Source organism: Ostrinia nubilalis, chromosome 16 (assembly GCF_963855985.1).
Source record: "Ostrinia nubilalis chromosome 16, ilOstNubi1.1, whole genome shotgun sequence".
NCBI lineage: Eukaryota > Metazoa > Arthropoda > Insecta > Lepidoptera > Crambidae > Ostrinia > Ostrinia nubilalis.
The window spans coordinates 1888546-1909228 of NC_087103.1; the positions used below are offsets into that span (position 1 = coordinate 1888546).

The 20683-nt window shown below is 40.3% G+C and overlaps 1 protein-coding gene across 1 annotated transcript; it reads right to left on the reverse strand.

Moving 5' to 3' along the window:
* Nucleotides 1–2508: 2508 nt before the first annotated feature.
* Nucleotides 2509–20307, reverse strand: LOC135079213 (general transcription and DNA repair factor IIH helicase subunit XPD). Its single transcript, XM_063973802.1, has 19 exons — nt 20050–20307; nt 19870–19969; nt 19679–19776; nt 19120–19276; nt 18750–18852; nt 18370–18500; nt 15770–15990; nt 14788–14921; nt 12141–12257; nt 11237–11477; nt 10282–10349; nt 9710–9813; nt 8580–8678; nt 7970–8057; nt 7800–7891; nt 6475–6651; nt 5742–5812; nt 5501–5639; nt 2509–4648 (listed from the first exon to the last, which is right to left on the reverse strand). The coding sequence occupies exons 1-19, from the start codon at nt 20052–20054 to the stop codon at nt 4511–4513; spliced, it is 2283 nt and encodes a 760-aa protein (XP_063829872.1). The 5' UTR covers nt 20055–20307; the 3' UTR covers nt 2509–4510.
* Between the last annotated feature and the right edge of the window lie 376 nt (nt 20308–20683).

Consider the following 20683-nt stretch of genomic DNA (forward strand, 5'->3'; position numbering starts at 1 on the left):
AGTATGCCCTCGCAGGATTAATGCTTGTTCCTTAGGTACTAGAAGATTTTATAAGTATAGATGAACTACACTGAACCGTCCCACCCACCAAGGCGCCACCATCGTTCAACTTTAAAGTTTTGAATGTGGAATTGACGGTGGCGCCCCCCTGTCAATGTCACGGGTGGGACGGTTCAGTGTAGTTCATCTATAGTGGGTAAACACCAGCAACTTGTGTAAATATAGGTTTAATGGTGCGTGAAGTCTACTTTTGACACCAAACGAAGTAAATTGCCGTGTTTTAATATGAAATAATATGTTACTATTTTATCAAAGCTTTAGGTGGACCAATATGTAGTCCTAAGACGCATCATTTGTTTTAAATTAGTGTTTATTGATTTCTGTACCTTTTTCTACAGAAGTTGTGTAGACAGCATTTTATAATATACATATTAGGGTGGTCCTTATTTTTCGACTTTTGAATTCTCCCCGGGGCACTTTCTCATTCGATTATATACCTCTAAATATGAAATTAGCTTTTTTTGTTTTTTTTTTGGTTAAGATTTAGAGGTCGCTACCAGCTGTCAAAATATTTACAAAAAGCTTTGAAGATCTTAAATCATGGTTTCATAAATGTTTTATATAAGTGTTTATATCACATTTTAGGTGCAAATGAACATCGCACAGATAGAATAGACAATCGCTTCTTGTCCCCTTCTCCCCTTAACCCCTCTTCTGTACCGACCATGGTACCGACGCGTCGAGATACTAACAAGTAAACTCTTATAAAATATCTTAAAAATAATTGATTCAAATATGTACATTGTACATAATATCTTAGTTCATAGCAACAGCAATAATTTTGTAATATTTTTATTTGGCTTTGGCTAAAAATAAATGAATCTAACAAATACAGATTTTGTGTTTTTACTTAAAATTCAAACCTTGGTAGCGACCCCTAAATGTCTTTTAAAAATTAAAAAAAAAATAATGAAAGACTTTCATATGGTATATATTCAAATTACGTGGTGCCCCGCAAAATATAAGAAAAAATTTTTTTTTCGTAGGAATAAGGACCACCCTAATACATATACCACAGTTGTAAACGGTTTTTATGTGTAGATAATGATTTTTAAATGTTGTAAAAACTCACTAGGAACTAATTTAATCGAGAAGAGTATGATAATAATATTTTCTCAAATTTCGAGCGAAAGAATAAAATTATACTTACGATAGTGCACTTTGAAGTATTCTCACGAAGATATAAATAGTTGTAAGAGTGATGTAACCTGTGCTACAGGGATAGTTCGATGGATTTATTTATATTGCATGTTTTGTGATGCTGTTTTTACATATTTATGATAGTTTATATTGTGTATTAATTTATAGTTTGTTTCTGTTGTTGTCGCGAATGAGCAAAACGACATCATAACTTAATGCCTACATAAGTAGGGAGTTGTCATGAGCAGCCAATATCAAAATATAATATTTGTCGTCCTTTTTTATTTATTCGTGACATATAATTTAAAACGAACTATACTCAGTGGTAGCACTGCAATAATGAAATAAAATAAGATGTTAAAAAGCCAATCGCATGATTGTTATAAATAAACCGATTATCTATTACGTTTGCATTTCATATTCATTATAAGTCATCGTTGGGATGTTATACTAACTTAAACTTACCATGAGAATGCTTTAATAGACCCATATGTTATACGAATAGCAATACCACATAACTACACACTAACCTTTGAAGTTGAATTAGAAGTCCGGTAGTTGGATAAGTAATTGTTATACGTTATATTGTATACTATGTATATTATAGTATATATTTTCACTACATTGCACATTTGGATATCAATATTTTTGAAAGTTTAAACCAAACTGGGTTGTGATGGAAGAAGGTTGGTACTTATAAACATACGGCTCTTAGACAGTAGGGCTACCATTCGACTTGCAAATCGCAGTTAAGACACAATTAATATTATGACTGCAATGATACCAGTTATTCTGTCAAGAGCCCAACAAATAGACCACAATACTGCGCAACGACTATTTGATATCAATAAAATAAGAAAAGGCTTTCCCTTTTTCGTCTTAGTTCTGAAGGAACGGCAAGACAGTCCTGTTATACATAATGTATCGTCCCATTAACTATAACGGGTATAAATTGTCTATGGTCTATGGATTTTCTATCTTAACATAAGCTTTTGTTCGTTTGACTAAAGGCGGAAAAGAGAGGACCTAAAAAGTACCGAGAGATTAATTTATAAGACCGCAATAACTCAAATGCCTTTGGAGAACTTCAAACACTTTTATATTCTAGCATTTTTTGAATTTCAAACTTTTTAAATTGGTTTCATACCGACTGTAATGGACAGACAAGATGTGACACATAATAAACGAAAGTTGTTTCAATTTTAATAAACTATATTCAAGAGCAGATCCACATTTTGTATTATTTCCTCATGATTCAAACATTTTAAACATAGACATATTCTAAGATAAGAATAAAACTGCAAAAAGTAAACAATAAAAAAACTTTCATCGAGTCTTTTAGTTTTTACAATTATATTATTATAGTTTTGTACAAAATACTTATTGTACTTAGCCTATGTACCCTTACATTAAGATCAGCCTGATTTTACCACGAAATTGCTCCTCAATTCTTTTGTATTAAATGCTCTACGACAGCAATGGAAGATTTCTTCTGTGTCACATGGCATCAACATTGGGGCGTGGCTTATACTAAATGATGCTTGTCAGAAAAGGGTAGGTCTTTGACCTCGTGGCCCGCGCCAGCGCTTGGCTCACTCTCACTTCTGTATTACGCATTCTTAGATAACTGGGAGTTTTCGTGAGTCATGTAGCAACAACTTTTCAGCATCAGGGCGTGGCGGACTTGTATGTTGCAATTCTTGCCTGCAGAGAGTGAGTCACTGAGCTCGTGGCCTGTGCCAGCGTTTGACTTATACGACGCGCTCTTGAGGTTGCGTCACTAGCCCCTGTTGGCTCACTTCTGTAAGACGCGCTCCTCGATGGACTTTTGATGAACATTTGGGCTTTTATACGACGCGCTATTCCCAGCAGAGGTGTCGTCACTCCAGTAGCTTGGCTCACTTGTGTATGACGCGCTTCTCGATAGCAGTGGCAGATTACTAATTTGCGAAGGTCATGTGGCAACATTTGGGCTTTATACGACGCGCTTTTCCCAGCAGCGGCAGCGTCACTAGCCCTGCTGTCTCATTTCTGTATGACGCGCTCCTCGATGAACATTTGGGCTTTTATGCAACGCGCTCTTACCAGCAGAGGTTGCGTCACTAGCCCTGCTGCCTCACTTCTGTATGACGCGCTCCTCGAGGCTGCGTCACTAGCCCTGCTGCCTCACTTCTGTATGACGCGCTCCTCGATGCGCTGCTGCTGCTGCGGGCTCTGCAGCTGGGCCAGCGTGAGCAGCGACACGCCCAGCTGGTCTCGAGGCTGCGTCACTAGCCCTGCTGCCTCACTTCTGTATGACGCGCTCCTCGAGGCTGCGTCACTAGCCCTGCTGCCTCACTTCTGTATGACGCGCTCCTCGATGCGCTGCTGCTGCTGCGGGCTCTGCAGCTGGGCCAGCGTGAGCAGCGACCCGCCCAGCTGGTCTCGAGGCTGCGTCACTAGCCCTGCTGCCTCACTTCTGTATGACGCGCTCCTCGATGCGCTGCTGCTGCTGCGGGCTCTGCAGCTGGGCCAGCGTGAGCAGCGACACGCCCAGCTGGTCTCGAGGCTGCGTCACTAGCCCTGCTGCCTCACTTCTGTATGACGCGCTCCTCGAGGCTGCGTCACTAGCCCTGCTGCCTCACTTCTGTATGACGCGCTCCTCGATGCGCTGCTGCTGCTGCGGGCTCTGCAGCTGGGCCAGCGTGAGCAGCGACACGCCCAGCTGGTCTCGAGGCTGCGTCACTAGCCCTGCTGCCTCACTTCTGTATGACGCGCTCCTCGAGGCTGCGTCACTAGCCCTGCTGCCTCACTTCTGTATGACGCGCTCCTCGATGCGCTGCTGCTGCTGCGGGCTCTGCAGCTGGGCCAGCGTGAGCAGCGACACGCCCAGCTGGTCTCGAGGCTGCGTCACTAGCCCTGCTGCCTCACTTCTGTATGACGCGCTCCTCGAGGCTGCGTCACTAGCCCTGCTGCCTCACTTCTGTATGACGCGCTCCTCGATGCGCTGCTGCTGCTGCGGGCTCTGCAGCTGGGCCAGCGTGAGCAGCGACACGCCCAGCTGGTCTCGAGGCTGCGTCACTAGCCCTGCTGCCTCACTTCTGTATGACGCGCTCCTCGATGCGCTGCTGCTGCTGCGGGCTCTGCAGCTGGGCCAGCGTGAGCAGCGACACGCCCAGCTGGTCTCGAGGCTGCGTCACTAGCCCTGCTGCCTCACTTCTGTATGACGCGCTCCTCGATGCGCTGCTGCTGCTGCGGGCTCTGCAGCTGGGCCAGCGTGAGCAGCGACACGCCCAGCTGGTCTCGAGGCTGCGTCACTAGCCCTGCTGCCTCACTTCTGTATGACGCGCTCCTCGATGCGCTGCTGCTGCTGCGGGCTCTGCAGCTGGGCCAGCGTGAGCAGCGACACGCCCAGCTGGTCTTCGCGCGTGAAGGGCTGCGCCATGGCTCGCAACCAGCGTTTGCAGATCTGCAAACAAAGGTTTATTGAGATCACGTTTGGCAATGAAGATCAGTGGGTCTACACCAGCGGTTCCCAAACTTATTTAGTCTACTGCCCACTTTGAGAATAAATTATTTTTAGCGCCCCCCATTTTTGTAGTCGAGTCGAGCTCAGTTGGTGTCTAAGAGACACATTTAATATTACTTTTTTATGCAGTCGATATCGAATGCGTTTGACGTAAACTCACACTACGCCCCCAGATGTTTGTGCCGCGACAGAGACGGAAGACTGCGATTGTTACTTGTCTTTAGGCAATAGGATAAGCTAACAGTTGACGAGCGAGACAGAGGGTGATCTCCCCTCTTGGTCACTTGTCTCTGTCGCAGCGCGAAACACCTATTGCGCGGGTGTATCCTTAGACAACTGTCACTCATTGCCAATACTTTTTGGCAATTTGGACAGTTATCCGATAGGACACTGGAAATCAATAGCTTATTTTCAGCAAACGCTTCAAATCTTATGAGTCTTTCTTTGCACACTAGCACTTTTTCCTACGATATCCTACTTCCTACCAATATTATATGCGAAAGTTTGGATGTCTGGTTGTTTGTTACTCTTTCACGCAAAAACTACTGAACGGATTTTGTTGAAACTACAGTATTATTGTTTATAACCCAGAATAACATATAGGCTATAATTTATGACGATATGTGACAAACTAAATTTCACGCGGGTGCTTTGCCGTGCCAAGCTAGATAGGCTATAAATTATAATAGCCAACAAGCTACACGTGTGGCAAGCAAGCACGCGCAAAGTTAAATCCTTGCATAATCGCTAGCATTTAAAGGCTCCCAAACAATTTCAAGTACAAATGAATACCTGCACAGCCTCCTCTGTGCTGAGGTTGCAGAGGGAATCCTTGAGGTGTTCCTGTATCCAGCGCGGCAGCTTGCAGCGCTTGTCGGCGCGGCTGAAGCGCTTGTCTGCGAAAATCATGATGCCGTAGTCCGTCTTGCCTCTGTAATGGATAATACGGTTGCAGGTTCGATTCCCAATGGAAGCAAAACACAAAAAATGCAACAGATTGACTCGTAAAGTGAGAAAAAAACTAAAATGTTACCTCAATGCTCTTCCGACGCATTGCGCAGCGTGTCGCATCGCATCAAAAGTTAGGAAGTCATTTTCTCGAATCTGAAAAATAATATTTTTCATTTAAATGGTCCAATTGGCGAGTTTTGATGGATGTTAGTTCAATCGAAGTCGATCGCTGTTAGAAAATGATGGGTTCATTTCATCTCTTTAACATAAGCGTAATATTTAGTTTATTAGGATATTTTAAGCTACTTATTTTACTACTTATAGAGGCATACCGTATACCCAGTAGGTTTTTGCGGTAGTAGAGCGGTACGAGAGAGATTTCTTTTTGTTTAGTGACAATTTTATTCATGTGATATTGGAATGCAGTGTTGCTACACTGGCGAAAAAACTAAACTTCATAGCCATTACCAAAAGAAGAAGGTACTTTTGTTACCTAGCATCCGCACTGCTCCACAACTGTAGGAATTTACTGACTTATGTATTGTGCCAGTATAGTCTGGTCTCCGAGCACGTAGAATTTTGTCCAATGACCCTAAGCTCCCCCATCCTTATCGCTCGCGCGTAATTATGTTGCTGTCGCGCTCGCACACTCACTGCGGGCGCCCGTCGCACAGTCGCGACAGCAACATAATTACGCGCGAGCGATAAGGATGGGAGCTTAGGGTCATTGGACAAAATTCTACGTGCTCACAGACCGAGATTTTTTTACATTAAAAAAAAGTGTTTCTGTAAAATAAATAAGCAGTCGTGTGTACCTGGAACTGGTCGCGCAGGTAGTCGAGGCGCGCCTTGAGGATGCGCGACTGCGTGAACACGTAGGGGATGCCGAACATCAGCACGCAGCGGCCCAGGTGGTGCTCGAAGTCCACGCCTTCAGACACCTTGCCGCGAGCCACTGACAGTAGTACTGCCCCTCGCCCGCTCTCGCACGCCTAGACAAAGTACGAATAAACAATCTTAGTACTTAAACTAATTTATTGTTGACAATTCGTTCGTCGTCGTACTGACAGCGCGCTTACTGGTCGCGGGAAGAGCCTGGATGCGGGCAGCGCAGGACCGTGCATTGTGGAAAACCTTGGAGGAGGCCTTTGTCCAGCAGTGGACGTCATTTGGCTGAAACGAACGAACGTACTGACAGCAGCACCACGCCCCGCCCACTTTCGCAAGCCTAATTGCCTACATGTGTACACTAGACAGTCCACACCCTCCGACACCTTGCCGCGAGCCACTGACAGTAATACTGCCCCTCGCCCACTCTCGCACGCCTAGACAAAGTACGAATACACAAACGATGCTTGCTTGAACATTTAAGCAATAGACATGTTGACACCACCAATCAATTGACGTACTTTTTAAAACTGTCAAAACGAAACTCTCCTATAGATTTTGAATGGCACTACAAGCAAGTGACGTCAATATTTTGTCAACTCAAACTAAACCTTTTTTTCAATTACAATGCAACCAAAAATCTTAATTTACACGTAGGTAATTTAAAATCAATTCAAGTTTTTAAGAGCAGAATAACATCTTTTTTAAAAAGTTGTGATTTCGAATTATTGGAGAATGGTATCAAAAAATAGTCTATTTTGGAGATATCTGGTGAAACTTGTATCAAATGTTTAACGTAATGTTTAATTTTGTTAGCAAAGTGTACACGTGCCCATTTAGCTAACTCCCCTTTTTGAGAAATCCCCGTTTTGAGAAGTACACATTTTAAGAAATCTCCATAATGCTCCAAAAGGTAAAGCCTTTGGAGCATTACCACTCTTCGGGACAATAAACGGTTCTGAGAAGAAACAGCGCACAGGCGAAGTAGACCTGACACTTAATCTCCATTAATATTTCAGTTTACATACATAGACTTCTTCATTTTACCGGAAATCTGCTGTAACTTGAGCGTTAAACTTAATTAATGTTGCCTAGTGCGCCGACTCCGAGGAAATAAGTTTCTGGCATGCGAGGCTGCACATGTGTAGATATGCGTTTCGAACTTTAAATAAGGTATTCAACTACATCCACAGGAAGAGTGATTGGATCCGTCGCAACGAAATTTATAAGTATTTTACTTTCATCAACTTACCTTGATATAATTTATTAGCGCGAAACTTGTCTCGGCCGAGTCTTGCGTCTCAATAAACAGCAGTTTATGCCTTTGTAAACTCGCTACTACACCTGGAAACAAACAAAATTATGGGTAAAACAATACTAATGTGATAAACAACAAAACATAAAAGTAACCTAACGAAATACCTTGATCGTACCAGGCGCCGACCACGCTCTCGAGGTACATGTAGGATGTGAAAAAGCACACTACGCCGTCTGGGACGCACGCTGAGATCTACATACAAATAATAAGAAAAAAGTTAAATTAATTTCGGCTTCACAAGTTGACCCCAACGCCATTCGTCCAATGTGTGGGTATAGATAATAGCTTGACCCAACGTTGGTGCTAATACTATTCTAGAATCACACGTTGGACGAGTGGCGCTGGCAACTTGGGACCAACGTGTGGAACGAGCCTTAACCTGACAGTGTCAGAATTTGTTGCCATCATACTTTGAACATGAATGAGAGGAAATAAGATTTAAAATAAATGAAAAAGATTTTAATTTTAGGGCCAATAGTGCGTAAAGTTTAAAGTCCGGTCACCGAGCACATAGAATTTTCGTCTAATGACCCCAAGCTACCCATCCTTATCGCGCACGTGTAATAATATTGCTGTCACGACTGTGCGACGGACAGCTATAGTGATTGTGGGAGCGCGACAGCAATACAATTACGCGTGAGCAATAAGGATGGGTAGCTTGGGGTCATTGGACGAAATTCTATGTGTTCGGCGACCGGACTTTAGAGCACTCACCTCGACGAGCAGCTGCCCGTAGTTGCGGATGACGGCGACGTCCTCGCGAGTCTCGTACTTGGACGAGATGGCCACCTGGTCGCTGCCTTTCGACACTATCTGGAAATGGACCCTATTGTAATCCTACTAATATTATAAATGCGCAAGTTTATAACCCAGATTAACATATAGGCTATAATTTATGACGGTATGTGACCAACTAAATTTCAATAAATAAAACGTGGGTAAAAAGCGCCATCTATCGTATTGGTTAAAATCTACAGCGCTATACAAAAAATTTTGACGTTCGTAAATTATTCATGCGGGGGAAGCTGTGAAACGCCATCTATCAACAAGTGATGCAATAAATTCCATTTGAAGAAGCAAAGCTAGTCTTTTACGTAGTCTTGTGTATGTCTGTCACTCGTCGTTTCAGCCAAATGACGTCCACTGCTGGACAAAGGCCTCTACTAAGATTTTCCATAATGAACGGTCCTGCGCTGCCAGCATCCAGGTTCTTCCCGCGACCTTTACCAGATCGTCGGTCCACCTAGTAGGAAACCTGCCCTCGCTACGACTTCCAGCCCCTGGTCGCCACTCGAGAACTTTTCTGCCGCTCATGTCTGTCGCTCATGCTGGCATATATCTTTGCATAAGAGGGATGAAAACATTGGAAACTTCGAGAAACGTTGTTGGGAGGAACTCCGCTGACTTATATTAGAAACGTATACGTTACGAGACATCAAGGTAGGATCTTGTTGCCTAATGTTAAACTGACGTTTTTCAAACGCAGTCCTCATTGTATGGCTATAAAAATCTATAATAAATTACCTGATAAGTTCAAAGATCTACCCTTGCTGTCTTTTAAAAGACAAATACACGCTTGGCTCCTAACTAAGTGCTATTTATTATTCAATCAGGGAATACCTCGACGAACAATTGAATTTTAATCAGACTAACGAACAGCAATTACGTAAGTTGGACAACATCGCGTGCGCGGCTATGTTTCTTTCAATCGAATCCCGGAATTTTCCCGAAACAAAGTAGAATTTTGACTACAATATCCATATTTATGATTTTTGCAGTAAATAAATCAAAATAACTATTGAACCTACTCTGATCCTTACTTAAATACGGATGGAATAACTCACCATGGGTAAGATACAGGGCCTGGCCAGCGTCATGGTGAAGGAGCTCATGATGACGGGGTTGAAGTCCAGGATCTTGGGGTACATGTCCAGCGGAGACAACGTTCCTACAACATTCGTAAATATTTAATAATAACGTCTGGCAACATCTGGCACAGAAATGAGGAGATCCGTAAACGAACCAAAGTCGCTGACATAGCCCGACGGATTAGCAAGCTGAAGTGGCAATGGGCAGGGCACATAGTACGCAGAACTGACGGCCGATGGGGCAGAAAGGTTCTGGAATGGAGGCCGCGTACCGGAAAACGCAGCGTGGGACGTCCACCTACAAGGTGGACCGACGACATCGTAAAGGTAGCAGGGAAGCGCTGGACGCAGGCCGCTACCAATCGATCGACATGGAAAGCATTGGGGGAGGCATATGTTCAGCAGTGGACGTCCTATGGCTGAAATGATGATGATGATGATGAACGTCTGGCAACACCAAGACGACGCCTATGCTCTATGATATAAAAATGTAATTGTAATTCGAAGCATGCTTGCATTCAACACCATGTCTTAAAGCGTGATATTACCTGACGTTATGATCACCGTTTGAAACCTGGAGAATACTGGTCGCATCGCTATCGAGGAGTCCATACATCTGAAAACAAATTAAGACATTTTAAACTGAAAGATTTATTTCAATAGGTACTCAATACTCTATTGCGTTCATTATAAATTTAAAACTTCAATTTACATAGTGAAATCCATCGTCAAATGGGTTTGACGCAGACCATTCCATTCACATTTTGTCACGAATTAAAAAACGGTCTGCGTCATACCTCGTCAAGTCAGTAAAATCACGTTGGAGCTACAATGTACTGCTAAGATTTTACTGATAGTTGTGATACAATCAGTCACAAATGACCAGTGAGGATTATTGATATGATTTATCAAAGCAAGGATCGAATATAACAAAGCAAGTATAGCTGCGTGCAGGCCTGTTCATCTCCGCGAGTTTACATCGAAAACAAAACACGCACGATGGCCCACCTACAGGATACTATTCGACAAGGCCTCACATACGAGCGAGCATTGACTCACGCACGCGTATTCTTGTGTATGATGGAAGAAAATAAAGAAAATGGTGTACTAAATACTGTGCAGTATTTAACTGCCTAAATAATAATAAAAACACAGAATGTACTTTTTTAAGTTGCCTCAAGACACTGAGAGGTAAATAAGTAGTTAATATTATTCATGATAATTCATGCTAAATCATGTATTTCCTCCGCCATTTTCCGCAGTTTGGCACCTCACGTCACATCATTTTACCGAAGTCAGCCCTATAGCTTCGGCGCAGTGCCGATCACTGACGTTTGTCAACAAAATGGTGCTTGACTCTTGAGACAAGCTAAATTACACCATATTGTTAATGACATTGAGCATATTTTTTTTTAAATACCTTCGCGAAGTAAACCTTCTGTACGTAGTATTATTATTCTGTGCTGCGAGTAGATGTGACAAGTACGGGCTATTTATACTTACGAAAAATGCAATATCGGGTTCGACACCGTCGGAGTCTTATCGTCAAACGGCTCTATGATGATCGTGAATCCTTTGGTATAAGTAGACACTAGTGTTGCCAGGTGCGTGACTAAGGTTAACGCGGAGAAGTTGCTCGGGTCTGGAATTTCTAGCGTCTTCATGAGCGAGGACAGTCGGGTGGCGCAGAATCGGAGCGGCTTGCGTTCGATGCACACGCGAGCCGCCACGTCTTTTAGGAAACCTGGTCGGGATATACAGGGTTAGTTAAGGACCAACAACAAGATGAATAAGGTTGGCAAGCTAGCTTTGGGACGCCGGACGTGGCCCTGAAAAGAACTTGCACATAACAAAACATTTTGTTATGATTTTTCAGATTAAAAATGTGCATTTTTATAAGGCTCCTTTTTAAGAAGGGTTCTACCTATAATTCCAAACAACTTACTTTGAGATCAATAATATCACCAACATCATGTAAAAACGACCGTTTTGAAATGTATCATCAGTTTTAAAATAACCCTGTTTACAGACACATTTTTATTCTGGAAAATTCACAAATTATGTCACAAGTGAAAGTAGGATATCAAGTGTATTTTGTTGTTAAACACAAGTTGTTAAAAACCCTTAGGCCCAGAACAGACAATGAAACGCAACTGCAACGAAACTGCAACTGCTAGTTACTTTTGAGTTGCATCTAAGTTTCTGCCATAGCGTCCGTTGAGAGACCACACATGACGCGACCAGTTTGAAACTTTCAGTTTCATTCATCAGAATCATCAGAAAGTTGCAGTTTCGTTGCAGTTGCGTTTCACCGTCTGTTCTGGGCCTTACTCGAATGAAGAAAGTGATTATTTTTTAATTATTTTGGACCTCAACACAAGGTAATAAAGTTGAAAATGCAACGTACCGGCGGGCGACTCCTGCACGACGTGTTGGATGCGCAGGCGCGTCTTGAGGTACTCGATGAAGCGCTTCAGGAAGCTCAGGAAGTGCTCCGCGTTGCGGATCGTTCCCGGGACCACCTCTAAACATTCACACAATAGACAGTTTGACACCATTCTCCAATAATTTAAATCACAACTTTTCTAAAAGGACACTTCATTCTGGTCTGAAAAACTTAATTAATTTTAAATTACCTGTAAATTACGATTTTTGGTCGCATTGTAATTGAAAAATTATAATAAAAAAAAAACTTTTTTAATAACAAACTTTATTCTGAAATGCCCTTGTACTAAAACAAAAAAAATAATTGTATGCAAGATTCAAATAATTTCGAAAGCTTGTATCGCGCATGGAATTTATTCCGCTTTTCTTATGTTTGCGCTACAAGCTTTCGAAATTATTTGAATCTTGCATACAATTATTTTTTTAGTTTTAGTACAAGGGCATTTCAGAATAAAGCTTGTTATTAAAAAAGTTTTTTTTTATTATAATTTTATTTTACACTTTTTAGTTGTTTATCAATCTCAGGATCCTGAACATCATCTAGCACTAAAGTGCTCAAAAAGAGAAATCCAACGAACCCAAATTCGATGCGATTCCGTCGATTCGTTTAGGAGTTCCTATGGCCACCTCCTGACTCCATCATCAGACCAGGTCAATGGTACCATAATATTGCATTGTCATCGTACTTACATAAGTATACCAAATTTCAGCTCAATCGGTTGAGGAGAACTGGTCTAAAATTTAGTTGCAAGATTTGTCCCACACATACTAACAAGTGAAGTCAATATAAAGCTTGTAATATAAAGCTTGTAAAAAGGAGTTTGATTGAGTTGACAAAATAGTGACGTCACTTGCTTGTAATGCCATACAAAATCTATGGGAGAGTTTTGTTTTGACAGTTTTAAAAAGTACGTCAATTGAGTGGTGGTGTCAACATGTCTATTCACTTATCTATACTTATACACTTATCTATACTTATTCACTTATCTATACTTATATTAAACAAAAATAAACTTGCCGTTCCAAATTTCAGACTGCACAAGATTGGTAATTCATTTATGGGGAAATGTATTAAACTTTTCAATAAATTACCACAAACTGTTGTAGAATTGCCCATTCATAAATTTAAAACACATCAAAAGCACCTTAATGAAAAAGGGCTACTATAAAGTTGATGATTATATAAAAGATAAAAATGTTTGGAATGTTTAACTACCTAGCTCGCATCAATACTTATGACTATAATTTGTATATTTTAAAGACTGTAAACCCTTGAAAAGGAGGCTGACAATAGTGACTGAGTTTCTTGCGCTGCTTCTTCTCAGCACTGGCCCATTTATTGTCCCGAAGCAGTGGTAGGGTTAATATTGGGACGTGTAAAAGTGCTTTTTTAAAGCCTATTTGCAAAAATAAATGAATTTTATTTTATTTTATTTTATAACTAGCTGACCCCGCGAACTCTGTTCCGCCTTAAGGGCAATAAATAAGCCATCGCAATTTTTCCTTATTTGCTCACCGTTTAGACCTACCCTGGACTACGACAAACATTTTAAAACCAAAATCAGCTCAATCGGCCCAGCCGTTCTCGAGTTTTAATCTGTCTAATTTTTGTCTGTCTGTCTGTCTGTTTGTATGTTCCTTATAGAAACAAAAACTACTCGACGGATTTTAACGAAACTTGGTACAATTATTCTTCATACACCTAGGCAGGTTACAGTATACTTAGGAATTCCCACGGGAACGGGAATTAGCGGGAAAATCCTTTTGTATGAAAAATCTAAACCGCTTAAGTTACGACGCTTGAAATTTGGCATGCCTGGTACCTTAATAAACTTAAAGCTTAGTTACAACGGGATATTGCAAAATTCCCACGGGGACGGGAGTTAGCGGGAAAAAACATTTGTATGAAAAAATCTAAACCGCGTAAGATAAATGAAGGGGGTAAAACGGGATCCACGCGTACGAAGTCGCGGGTGGCCGCTAGTTATCTAAATAGGCTTTTAAAAAGCACTTTTGCTCGTCCCAATCCTATGACGCAGTTCCACTATGCGAACTTGATCAAACACGCGCATGGAAATATGGGCGACGCAATGTAAAACGAAGTGAACTGTGTGTTTACACTATCTGATTGAATCAAGTTCATGCATAGTGCAACTACGCCATTACACTGCTTCGGGACTATAATATGGGCCAGTGCTGCGAACAATGCAAGCTCTGCCGAACATACGTAACTGACGTTAATGAAGACACCATTCATTAATAGGGATGATGACTGGGTAATGAAATCGAAATTCTATTTAGTCCGTCAGACAGATAATATTACAGTATTATATTGAGTTGAAATGTCGCGTGACGTCACTTTTGAGTAAATATCTACTCAAGCGTGACGTATCGCGCCATTTCAACTCGATTTAACACTTTTATTATTCAATTATGAAAGAAAATAATAAATATGAGTAAAATACTTTCTAATTATTATCTGTCTGACGAACAAATAATTGAAATTTTGTCATCTAGCCTATTACTCTAATGTCGGTCTCACGACTGTGATTTGAACTGAAGTGATTGAGTCTGAAACGACGAAATGATTTGATGAAGATGAGGCTTACCGTTGAGCACCTCGTCAGGCAGGATGGGGTTTCCTAGTATAGTGTCCGTGTCTCGAGCCACGGCCGCCTCACGTAAGCCTGACACTAGTTGCTCATACTCTAGCGTCAGCCGCGCCGCGTCTTCCTCGCGAATCCTGAAGAGAGTACAAACCATTTTAGAATCTATACGTCCATAATCTATATAAATAAAAATGAATTGATGTTCGTTAGTCTGATTAAAACTCGAGAACGGCTGGGCCGATTGAGCTGATTTTGGTTTTAAAATGTTTGTCGTAGTCCAGGGTAGGTCTAAACGGTGAGCGCGTATTTGCGCGCGATATTGTTTTTCTGTGTCAGACAAAATTCACGCGGGCGAAACCGCGGGCGGAAAGCTAGTAAAGAATAAAGACCATACACCATAACTGCAAGGTGGATCATTACTCAATCATTTATTACATCCTACTTCCTTCCTACTATCCTACTTAATCCTACATAATATTATAAATGCGAAAGTTTGGATGTCTGGACTTGTTACTCTTTCACGGAAAAACTACAGAACGGATTTTGATGAAACTTTACAGTATTATTGTTTATAACCCAGAATAACATATAGGCTATAATTTATGACGATCTGTGACAAACGAAATTTCACGCGGGTGAAGCCGCGGGCAAAAGCTAGTCCATTATAAAAACTTAAAACTAGAACATTATGGGTCCTGTAGGGCACGGCAATTAGGACAGAGCTGAATGAACCCAGCTGGCCAGTGTAGGGAGGGTAAGCCAAGTCCTTTAGCTTGCCTCTGGTAAATTAGAAAGGGTAGGTTTAATAAAGCATAGATTATGAACATAGCTCACTGTGCCACAGTCTTCTCCAGCTGCTGAAGCGCCTGCGTGCTCTTGTCTATGGTCCGGCGAGTCACCTTCACGCTCGAGTCGATGCACACGTTGTCTATGGTGTGCGCCTCAATATAATAGTAAAGCATAGATAATAAACATAGCTCACTGTGCCACAGTCTTCTCCAGCTGCTGTAGCGCCTGCGTGCTCTTGTCTATGGTCCGGCGAGTCACCTTCACGCTCAAAGAGTCGATGCACACGTTGTCTATGTTGTGGGCCTCGTCGAACACCACCACCGCCTCCTTTTGAAGCTCCTTGGATACCACTTCGGCTATCTTCGGATCGAGGAGGTAGTGGTAGGAGTACACTATGATCTCTGCGTGGATTATCTGTGGGAAAAAAACATTCACCATCAGTTTTACAAATTAGTATATCAAGAAGTCTTTCGTCGGACTCGGCGCGCGCTGACTGGCGATATTTACGGATCGCGCGCAAATTGTGAAGTACCCACATTTAGTTAATTTATAAAGCTGTTGTTTTTTATCTTTTAGTTTGTACATCTATCCAAACCTATTGTAACAAAATATTTTATTTAATTATCTCACGTAAGGGGGCGTCCATAAATTACGTGAGACAATTTTGGCCATTTTTCAACCCCCCCGCCCCCCTTGGTGAGATTTGGTGAGATTTTGCCTGACCCCCTCCCCCACCCCCCTAATCTCACGTGATATTTAATAAATGCCTATTTTGCAACGTCTCTGCTTCGAGTCTATTAGATTTATATGAAAAAATCAGTAACCCAGTGTCGTGCCACGCGCAGTGCAGGGTTCCGTAGCTTCCCGTCGTTTAGTAAGACAAGCAATTGCTTCAACCTAGGACCAGTTTTTTGATTCATAGTTAAAATAACTATAGCCTGACCAGGAACATAAAAACCCTGGCATAGAGGCGCGTCAAATGCATTTGATAGTGCAACACTGAGTACAGTCGTACCTGTGTTAAATTAATAGGCTAACTTTATGTATCACAGGATTCAGGATTACGGGCTAATTTGATATTTTCATAAATTAACGAAAAAAGATTATATAGGTAACCTGGTTTAAATTAATTAAATGAAACCATCAATAGAGCTAGTAGGATTTATTTTATTATTCATCAATAATCAAATTCAGAACTTGAATATTCAACTGCAATGTCTGCTCAGGAACGCTTCAAACTCGGTACTTCTTTCCCAATTCCATAAAATTCAATACTTACAAAGTGACAAAAAACTTTAAAATAGGTAGTTAAAACAAACCACAGTCAATTTTCATAGTGGACTGTACTATACGATAAACATGTCAGTCAATTTGACAATCTTTGTTGGAAACATTATTCAATGAAAATATTATCCGAAACCTTAGTATTTCTCTTCGATAAATACTTTAACACATTGTGAACCACTTTTCTTTCACGACTATAAAAAGATTTTAGCAATTTAATTCACAAAATCAATTGCACACTTTTAAAATAAAGTTTGTTTACACTTTGACAGCAAATTAATGACATGCAAGGTGACATGACAATGAAGTTTTCAGTAACTGTTGCCATTAAAAGAAATTAGTACCATTAGTTTTCCGCAACATGGCGAGGGTTTTTATGTTCCTGGTCGGGCTATAATTGTTAAATTTTGCTACTAATGGTTAAATATTAATAAAATTTAAACTAATAAATAGTTAAAAAATGTACTAAAAGTCAAGTTAAACATTGTTATAAAAACATTTTTTCTGTTATGTAACTATAACTACGAATACATAATATTTTCATACGTATGTAATGACATTTTTTAGGGTTCCGTAGTCCTGACAAGGAACCCTTATAGTTTCGATATGTCTGTCTGTCCGTCCGAGGTTTCGCTTGGAAACTATTGGCACTGGGGAGCTGTAACTTTGTGAAGGTAGGTATGTATATTAATCACGCCGAAAAAACGGTAAAATAAAATTTTGAAAAAAAAAATCTGGGGTAGCTCCCCTGCATGTAAAGTGGGGATGAATTTTTTCAAGGAAAACTACAACGGTTAATATACATTACTTAGTTTAAGAGTAATAGTCATTTGACTCATGTATTATACAATTTCTTAACCAGTAAAAATTCCTAAGAAGAAAATATGAAAAGTGACTTTGCTTGCTTCTGAAATATATTGTGGTAACGACAGACAACTACGGAACCCTACACTGCGCGTAGCATGACACGCACTTGGCCAATTTTTTACGCAATAGCGATGCCGATGACGTTTTTTTTTTATTTCGTATTTTCTTAATTTCGACATTTATTCTGCATCTTTAGTGTTCACAAATGCGGATTAGACGGTTTGGAATAAATTGTCATTATCATCATAAAAAAATCATTTTTTTTTACTTCAATAACCCAGTTTTCTGGCAATTTTACTCTATTTCTTGCGGGAAAAATTACGTGATATTTTCCAAGACCCCCCCTCTCCCCCACGTGAGATTTAGTGAGGTTTTCGTTGACCCCCTCCCCCCCCTAAAAGTCTCACGTAATTTATGGACGCCCCCTAAGTGAATTATTATGTATTAAAAAATTATATAAAATCTGTAATTGATGAATGATGAAAGAACATAAAATCTTAGATATCCCAATGATTTCCACTATTATAAAATACAGCATTTTTTATAAATGAATATTTATTCCTACTAATTTGTCTTGTTAGCACACAGATCATAGTTTTGCATCAATTATTCAAGTATGTTCATATAAAAAATGTGACTCACTGCAAATCTAGCTAAGAAATACGGGCACCAGTTTCTGTCAGCACCGTACTGCTTCAAATCGTCAATGGTGTACACTCCAAATGGTAGCATTGACTCTTTGCCTTCTCTGTTGAACCCTTCGTAGAACTGGCCTGTAATTTGGAATTAGCTTGTCAGTAAACATACCTTTATTGTTTTATGTGCCAACTCAAGTCAATGAGGGTTTTCGCGTTTAAAAAATCCGCCAGATGGCATGATTGGTTATTTTTGACATGACATTGACAGATATGTCAAAATCCACCAATCACGCAGCAGTCAGACCCCACATCCACGTCCCGCCTTCTAGCGGATCTTTCATACACAAAAATCCTAATTTCAAGCTAAAATATTTTGATACTTACATATTGGTACCGTGCTGTCGCGTTCATGCCTCTCTCGTATGTAACTGGCAGTCAGGGCGTGACATTTACCATCCACTAGTTTGCCTTCTCTCTCCCTTGACACCTTTAGTAATTACAAGAATTAGCAATAAACTATGATAGACCCTACTCTATTTAAGAATTATATCTCATCCTATAAAAATGTACAATACACATTATATTTATGCTTTAGTAAAAAAAAAGATGTAATCAAGTGTCAAGTTTAACTAACACATTTTCAGACTGAAATTCACACAAGTAAGTTCTTAATTAATTAATTTATTACATGACCATCAATATTATACATATGTAAATCCACAGGTAGAAGCTAGTAAAAATAAAGAGCTCTTACATCAGGATGTATGCATAGATTCTTGCGGGATGTGAGCACAACTCCAGTGAGGCTCGGCTTCTCACCCTGGCTCTTCTCGTAATATTTGATCAGGTTTTTGAGCTCCTCCAGAACCTTTTCAATCTCTGGCACAGTTCGGGAACAGTAGATTAGTTTCCTAAAACATTTATCATTGCAATTTGTAATAAAAAAACAAATTAAAGCCTAGTCCGTGAGTACATAGAATTTTGTCCAATGACCCCAAGCTACCCATCCTTATCGCTCGCGCGTTATTATATTGCTGTCGCGACTGTGCGACGGGCGCCCGCAGTGAGTGTGCGAGCGCGACAGCAACATAATAACGCGCGAGCGATAAGGATGGGTAGCTTGGGGTCATTGGACAAAATTCTATGTACTCACGGACCAGGCTTTAGCTTATTTTGTAAGAGTGTTATATTTTATCAATAAAGTAAATTAATATATTTTTGAAGTTTCTAACGATACAGCTTTAATCATTGATGAGAATTTAAAGCACTCTTGAGGTTTTTCAATAGACATCCTGTAGGCATTGGTTTCTTACCTAACATGATGTGGATTCTGGATCATATAAGCCACAATCAAAGATAACAGTGAAATGGTTTTGCCTGTGCCTGAAGGCATTTCTAACAATCCATGACCCTGGAAAAGAGATGAATCAAACATATTGAAACATTTTTTTTTGGTGCATTCAGTTTTCACATCTTAAATTACTTAGAATATTCTCCGACTTACTTTAGCATCCAAGGCACGTTTAAGCTCCAGCATGTAGGCATATTGTTCGGGGTAAATGTAATCGTACGGAAAATAAACCAACAGTCCATCAACAGTTAACCTAAAATCACAAAGTGTATAAATTATGAGAAATCCAAAAGCAAAGATACATACATAATTATTCCATTTATTAATGCTTACTTCATTGTAATTCACTTAGTTGTTTATTAAATTAATAAATAAACTTTCAAGAAAATGTAGAGAAGCCGCCGAGTTTATTTTGTGTTTTGTGTAAAGAATTGTTCTGTTTCAATGTTTTTATTCAATTTCTTGACGACGAAGATTATGATCATTGAAATATTAACGTATAAATTCACAAACGGATAATTTTTCAGCGAAAGTAAAATTGTATGCAAAATTCTGTTGAAATGGAACTGGTTTTTTAGGCACTCTTTCATTTTTTGACATTGGCAGTATTTGGCAGTCAGATCAGATAACATTTACGGGGATAGTCCTCACTCTCAGTTACATGAATGTTACGAATACAATGATAGAATAATATTTTACTCAATCTTCATAAATCCAATTGTTTAGAAGAGATCGCTCTCTGGCGATAAGACCTTCTAAATTGTGCTGTTTAAATTTTTAATTCTCGTCAGTTTGGTTTGTTTATTTTTATTAAATACTTTTAATTAATTGCTTGAATTTATTTTAAAATTATTTTTTTTATTTTCATTTCACTGTCGATCCTGTAAGTATGCTATAAATTCACAAATCAAGATTTGTAGTGTGAATGAATATTATAAAGCACTTTCACACGCACGTTCCTTTTTAC